At 38.5% G+C, this 8,160-nt stretch overlaps 1 protein-coding gene across 1 annotated transcript; it reads right to left on the bottom strand.

The window, feature by feature from the left end:
• Window positions 1-1,346: 1,346 nt before the first annotated feature.
• On the bottom strand, window positions 1,347-1,991 carry LOC131220097 (protein NDR1-like). The gene has a single exon (XM_058215067.1). It carries the CDS (start codon window positions 1,989-1,991, stop codon window positions 1,347-1,349), a length of 645 nt encoding a protein of 214 aa, XP_058071050.1.
• Window positions 1,992-8,160: the final 6,169 nt, after the last annotated feature.

Genomic DNA, 8,160 nt, shown 5'->3' with positions numbered 1-8,160 from the left:
TTTTAGAGCATAAGCACAAAAATAAAGCAAATCCAAAGCTCAAGTGGCCCACACTATGAGAAATAATAGTCTTAAAATTACCACCGTTGAAGTCTGTTTCTTTCTTAAAGCTAATGTGGATGTCATTTATCATCTAACCTATTCATAAGGTCACACAAGATTGACAGGGGAAACACGGATATTAGCTTATCCAAAACTTCTAACACCCCAACGACTACTAACCTGTAGATTTTTAACTCTCACTATTTCCTGTGGCGTGGTCTACCTGAGCTTTGGGTCTACTTCATTTTTTTTTTAATTTTTTTTGGCTTTAAAATCAGCTAAACATATCAAATGGACGACCGGATAAGCCACATACATCAGGGTAGCTCCACAGTTTTTCACCCCTCCTTGATTTTAGTGTTAAAAAAGAATGGTTTGGAAATTCCATAATGTTCCGTTACAAAGTGAATTAAAAAACAAGCAGGCACTAAAATCAAATCCACGAGAATCAAAACATAAACATATCGTACACGCAGACGTGAGATGCACGGCAGCTTCGCGCTACACGTGCCAACATGGCAGACATGTGTGAGATCCACGACATTCATCAGGTAGGGATCATCGCACACAAACCCTAGCCCAAAAATTACACTTGTCTTACATGTAAATAAATAATAAAAAATCAACGGCATACGAGACATGACCCCCACTCCATCCACTTAACCGACGGACGCGGATTAGCTACTGAAGCCGACAGTAACGAGTCTAGCTACTGATGTGACGTCACCAGGTTCTTTGGGCCCCACCATGATGTATGTGTTGTATCCACACCATCCATCCAGTTGGAGAAATCATTTCAGGGAATGAGCACATATCCAAAGTTTAAGTGGACCCCACCACAGAAAACACTGGGGACAGTGACGTCCACCGTTGAAACCTTCCTAGGGCCGACCATAATGTTTATTTGAGATCAACATGTTTATAGGTAAAGTATAAATATTAGCTTGATGGAAAACTTCTGTGGGCAAAGAAGTTTTTAATGGTAGGTGTTCAATCCCCACTGTTTTCTATAGTGGGGTCCACTTGAGCTTTAGATATTTCTCACTCTTTGGATCAAGCCCTAAAATAATCTCTCCAAATGAATGGACGGTGTGGATACAACACATACATCATAGCGGGGCCCACAGAATGTGGTGACGTCATTTCAGTAAGGAGACTGCTACTGCTAAGTTCAGTAGCTAATCCGCGCCCTTAACCGACATAGCGAAAATGAAAGCAGACAGCGCGCCCTACCTGATGATCGGTTCGGATCTCGCATATGTTAGCCACGCGCGCCGCAGAAAATCCCACCAACGATCCCACCCCTACCAAACCAGAACCAGAACCAGCATGGCGAGCGGCACCCCCAGCCGCGCAGGATAGCCAGCCTGCGCGGCCGCGCGCGAGTGGAACTTTACGCCCTTCTTCTTTGGCCAGGCACCCTCCGCGTTGACCTCGACGTCAACGACGAGCCGGAACCGGTGGCGCTTGGTCTTGATGCCGAGGATCTTATACCTCACCGCCGTCCACAAACCCACCCTGAAAACCGTGGAATTCTGTTCGGAAACCGCCTTCGTTGCATTTTCCCAAAATGCCCTTCCCTTAGCTTTTAATCCTTCCATCCTATGAGCTGTCTTCTTATGCCCCTGATAGAAAGAATCCAATGTCAGATTCCCTACTACTGAGTGGTTGGGGCCGTAATAAAGAGTAATGTTGAGGGCATCGTAGTAAACGCCCTTGTCCTTGTTTTCGTTTCTGAGTTTGAGGTGGAAAGCGACGGTGGTATTCACAGGCGGTATTGTGGCGGAGAGGTTTGAGATGGCGGTTTTGTTAAGGGCAGGGACGTAAAATTGCTCAATTGAGAGGGTGGGTTTGGAAGGGCGGAGGCTAAGCCACATGAAGAGGGCGGTGAGGCCGAGTGAGAACAGGATTCCTATACACGAGCGGTCGCGTTTGTTGGATTCGGGCATGTTGGAGAAGGTGGGTTTGCGAGAAAACCGGATAGTGGTTTTTGGGACGGCGGTTTTGGAGGGGAAGGGTAGAAAGGGAAAGGGAAAGGGAAAGGGATTTTAAAGGGTAGGGGGAGTGTATGTATGAGTGTTCTACGGAGAAGCAGCTGTGGAAACTGCGAAGAAAACGTGCTTAGGATATGACGTTTATGCCCTTCGTCGTTTGCGTGTTTGGAGCTGACGTGGATCGCCCGATGACACTTCCAACGGCGATTCGAGGAGCGAGCCGCCACGGTTCGACGCTCTGTTTGCCCACCATGATGTAGGTGTTTTCTCCGTGTCGTCCGTCCATTTTTAATGATCATTTTATGCCATGAGATGTTCTTAAACATGAGGCAGATCTAAATATCAGGTGGACCACACAACAGGAAACAACTGCCATTGAACACCCACCGTTAGCACTCGAGAAGTTTTTAATGGTGGGCTTTTAAACGTCCTCTTTTCCTGGTGTGGTCCACTTGAGGTTTGGATCTATCTCATTTTTAAACTTATGGCCTAAAATAATCTGAAAATACAGGTGGACAGAGTGGATAAAACATACATCAGAGTCGGGTCCACCAATGGGGTGAATTTCTCACAGACATCACCGTGGGCCCCACCTAAGTTGAGCGCAGCAACGTCAATCCGCGTCTGCGACTGGTCGGATGCACCGATAGTGCAGATCTAAGCCGCAGGTATGCCTTGGAAGTTATCTGAGCCTGGTGATATATTTTAAGTAAAAAATATATAAAAAGGTGCCTTTTTACCGGTAAAAAGAAGAGCATTACTTATTTCAACTGAGATATATTTAAAGAAAAAAAATTGTAGCGAGGTGGGCCCATGTGTTTGTAAAAACTTGGAAGGGCTGTTTCGATGAAAAGCACAGATTTTGCATTCATGTACCGCATCGGCACGTATGGGAGTTGTGAGATCAGCCAGCGAGGCTATTTTGTTGAGGTAAAAAAATACGGGCATGGCCATGTACGTGGAGAGACAAATATATATATATATATATATATATATATATATATGATCACGCACCTTTGCATACGTGTTATGGGCATCTAATTTGAATGGTGGATGTGATGCAGCATCCCATGAGAGCCAGGGGACTAATTTTCATCTTAATCAAAAACTCTAGTGGGCCATAGTAAAAAGAGATATAAATCGAGAAAGGAAATTGTTTTCTTTTTCCATGATCCACCAGAGTCTTAAATCAAAGTAAAAGATAGACTTAAGAGTTTCACGAGATACTACATACGTGACCATTTAAAGTTTATACTCACGTCTCGAACAGTTCGCACGAGTTCCATGCAAAATGGTGCATAGCCGAGCATTCGGGTATAATACACACGCAATAGTGTAGATGCATAGATATATTAAAAAGTATTTGTGTACATGTGTCCAAAAATCAAATTAATTTATAAATTTTAATTACTAATGGATGTAAATTAGCACTTCCTGTCATATAAAAAAGTATAAAAAAGAATAAAAAGAATAAAAAATGGTATGTTCCTCCGTAACACTTTATATACGCGGGTGTAACGCCTCAGATTTTTGTCAGTTGTGAATTGGACATCCATGGGCAATATATTGGATTTCCAGACTTGAGTGCATGTCCACACACATGTTTGGGGCCAAAAGGAGTGACCTTAGATCTACCAAAACAACCCGAGTGAGTGAAATTTGAAAATTTTAAAGAATATGGACAGTAAAGTTCAGTTGCACCGAGCAAACTAAGGCAACTAGGGTAGCACTGCTCGGTTGCACCGAGTAAACATCGAACAACCGAGCAAATCTGGACAGCAAGGTTGTCACGCCCCGAAATCCGGGTACAGAATGTGCACCCTCAGACCCGAATTTCAGTTCGTAACTCGTACATAAAATGTATTAATTTAATTCCTTAATCAGTTTAATCAAAGATGATAATCATATTCAGTTTAAGTTCCGCCATAATTTCAATCACACATACATAACACTTAGCACCAATCAACCAAGCATATATAAATCTTGACAGCCCTTAAAATAAAATAAACCTTAAAAATCATTCATTTATTATATCATCGTACTATAATTATGTTTATTCCATACTAACATTGTTTCAAAGAAATAAATCTAAATAATTCATTAAAATCTCAAAATCAATACCAATATGCATTATACATTAATCAAACTATGTTAACAAATAAATCACATAATCAGAAATTTTCTAATGTCGCTACTTCATCTTCAGATAAGTATGGTCATGTTTCACATGGGTCGTGTTCAGGTATGGTAGATCCTTCCAGTTCTTGCTCTACATTATCTACTAATGGCTCCTCTATACGGTTTTTCTATCAATAAAAAAGATAAGCTGCCCAGACTTAGTGAAATAACCCAGCATGGTTCATAATCATAACAATTAAAATAACATAAAAATGTATGCACAATGATATGTATGCAAATGGTGTATGAATGCATCAGATGGGGTGATCGTCTATCCGTTTAGGTTGGAGGTCGTCAACCCGCATCTACCTGTTGGGTAGGCTTCCACCTTTCGGTAGGCTTGGGCATAGCCCACATCTACTAACGCTCTACCAGGATCGACATTTCTTCCAGAGAGGGCCCCTGTGATCGACCATGTATTATATAAATGTAATGAATGATGGATGATATATAAATGCATATTTTTAATATTTAGCATACTTGTCTTGATCAGAATATTCACATATGAATTTGGCGTACAATTATCATAATAAAATACTCAAATTAGTATATCAATCAATCAAACAATCACAAACGATTTATTTTAATTTTAATGAATTATGAGACAAGTTAGGTTACTCACCTGAGTCTGGTAATGTAGACTCCACAAGGTAAATGGGTTGGTTTGAATTCAGAGATCCTATCAGTTATATCAACAACATTATTATTCATGTAGTTATTTTATATAGTGGGCCCACCTTTGATTAACATCCTAGGTGGCCAGATCTAAAACAATCAAATAATTAAAATTTTTATTTTATATTTCTATCTTTTATTTCCTTTTTAAGATTATAAAATTGATTGGAAATTATTTGATTGGGGTGGCCCATTGGATGATCAGATTATTCAGATTTTTGAGATTTGGTTATGTTTGCCTCTACACATTGGATGAATGGTGTGGATCTAACTACACATACACCAATGGCCCATCTCAACTTTCTACGCCAAGTGATACCAACACTTACGCAAAAATCTAAGATTCCTTATTAAACATTTGTAGATTTGACTAGTGTGGCCCATCTGATGGTCAGATTTATCTGAAATTAGGGTCTTTGTATATTTTGGCCTTAAGGATCATGTGATCCGTACAGATCTATCTTAACACAATCAGATTCCATCCATTCAATTTATTCCAAAAATATTACTAACTAGATCTGAAATAATAAAAACATCACTTTATTAAAATTGACTCTACACACCTGTATGATGATGATGGTGGATGATCCACACCATCCATTGTATAGATCAAGAAAAAATTAACAATATAATAAAAAATTAAAAAGATATAAGGGTTAGAACTTACTTGATCAAGCCTTATTAGAGGGCTTTCGTATCCCTTTTAAAAAAAAAATTATTATAAGATAGGATGAGCACATCCTCCCTTATCCTGAATTTGAATTATTATTTTTTTAAAGATATTTGATAAAAAAATTATTATTACTACTTTAAAAATTGATCCCTAAACCTCTTTCTTGAATAAGAATATCTCTACCAACTCAACTGTTAACTTATTCTTATTTTTTATTTATAAATAAAATCTTTAAGTATTTAATTTAGCTTTTTTATAATGTACCAAAATTTAGAGTTGTTACAGGGTTCAGCTGCACCTAGCGGAACTTGGTTCAGATTTTGACAGTTTCAATGCATTGACTTCAAAAATTTATATTTATTTTTATACAACACCAACTAAGGTGATTCAAAAGCCATATTGAAGTTTGATGAGTCCAGTTTCATGTAAAAATAAATAAATAAATAAAAACAAAACTTAAAGTATGTTAAGTTTAGGATGTATTGGAAACTGTACCAAAATCATTGGTTTCAGGCAACTGGTACTCCTAGAATTTTTAGAATTTTTCTATAACTCAAAATGAGATGAAATTTTGTGGGGCTAAATTATACTTGATGATGAACTACTAGAAAAATACCAAAAATAATTAAAATAATTAAAATAATCTATTGACTACTAGAAAAATAATTAAAATAATCTATTGACTAAAAGTACCAAAAATATTATATGAAATATACGTATTTAAATTGAAAATTTCTACAACTACACGTTGTCGACTTGCCACGCATATCTTTTTCATATTAGAGTTTTTTGTGCTCGATGTCTTCTTAGGAATTGCTTCTAATCATAATAGGAATCATCCTATTTAGTTAAGTATATTTTACTAATTTGGATAACTTTGAGTATAGTTAAATTATGGTAATTGATTAGAGTGATTGGAGCCAAATCACCGTTTTCGTTAATTGAAAACATGTTACAGTACTATAAATTTAGCTAATCCAAACCCCGGTCATCGTGTATGGGAAATCTCGTTGCCCAATTCATCCCGAAAATACCCTGATTATCCGAATAAGCTATAGACCGCTCATTAGTAGACCACAAGACTCAAAATTATAGAATAATGGCTGTCTTACCGGGCTTGACATCCATCACAGTTGTCAAGCCGGGATAGTGTCTAGAATCACTCAACTTGGACCGAAGGCTGGGTGCATAGGATATGCAAATGCCTTAGGTAGAAACTTGAAATTTAAATGAATTGGGCTCTCTGCTCTTTTACGAAGTTGCGACTTTTTGACCATTGAGTTTCAACCAAACTCAATGTATGAGTTAAGGATATTTTCCAACACATATCCGTATAGCCGCGACCCCGATCAATCATCGACTACCGTCCATCACAAGTGGGGTCCCCACGGTTAATCAGAGCATCTGATTGCCGCCCGGTTGTGATGAAATGTAGATCTTATAACGGGGCACCTGTCCTATGGTGTAGATAGGCTAGTGGGCCTCTGATGAGGCCCTGTAAGTCAAAAACAACCTCCCCCAAGGCAACCTTAATGAAAAAAGGGTGATTGGGCTATTTATGCACATTCTGGCACTATAAATAGCCCCCTATTTTCACTCTCTCACTCCTATACGAATTTTTGTAAAGCTAAGGAGAGAGAGAGAGAGGAAGAGAGGAATGAGAGAAAATGTGGGGCTCGGTGCTAAATCACACCGTCCAAACCCCGTGCTCACCGAATCTTAGATGATCTCATCTGTATGCTCGGTCTCATGTCTTCCACGGATGAAATCTAAAGATTTCAGGTTAGATTCTCCACTCCCTTGCTAGGTAAGAGGTTTCTTATATGTCTTTCCATCCATTTCTTTCATTTCTTACATTTTAAGCCAATAAGGTTAGAAACCCCCCCTCCCCCTTTGTCTCCGTCGATTCTTACAAACCCTAATGTTAGGATTTTAAGTCACAATTATCAATTTGAGCGGTCTATACTCTTGTAGGAGCTGTAATCGAGCTCAACTCCATTAGGATTTCAGTTGTGCTTCGATTTCGAGTCTCGATTCATCGAACCGAGTTGAGAGATCATTCTAATCGAATTAGTTAAGCCATGTTTAACATTTAATTAGGATTAAATGAACATCATTAACTATAGTCTTATACTTTAATTTAGGTTTGGAGCATTTTTTCCAAATTCTCGATGTTAGGGTCGCATCCGAGTCAAGGATTTTGACTCTAAGGTGAAGATCTACCCCCAAGATTCTACTTGGCATTTTAAAATAATTAAATGTATTTATTTGTTGTTTGATTAATAACATGCTTGATGAAATGCTTGAATGACATGAAACTCTTAATATTATAAAAAATTCTTGGATGTTGAATGCTTAGAAATACTATAATGATTGAATCATGTTATTGCGGTGGATCGAGCTTCACAAATTATCTAAATATATGGATAACCCGCTTTAGGGAGGCTATCCTAACCTTATATGGCCAATCAGAGTTGAACACGGACAATCGACAATAGTTGGAGCTACGCATGATGTTTTGCACCCCATGCCGGTTTGTTCAGGGTCCTTCGTAGTCGATCACATTAGTTTAATGCAAACTTGATCATTTTTGTGCTT

The sequence above is a fragment of the Magnolia sinica genome, chromosome 12 (genome assembly GCF_029962835.1).
Source record: "Magnolia sinica isolate HGM2019 chromosome 12, MsV1, whole genome shotgun sequence".
Classification (NCBI taxonomy): domain Eukaryota; kingdom Viridiplantae; phylum Streptophyta; class Magnoliopsida; order Magnoliales; family Magnoliaceae; genus Magnolia; species Magnolia sinica.
Note: the sequence above shows the minus strand (reverse complement) of the source record. Positions and strands in the feature narration are given on the sequence as shown.

Excerpts from the sequence above, each read along its gene's own strand:
- LOC131220097 (XM_058215067.1), bottom strand. The coding sequence starts at position 1,991 with ATGCCCGAATCCAACAAACGCGACCGCTCGTGTATAGGAATCCTGTTC.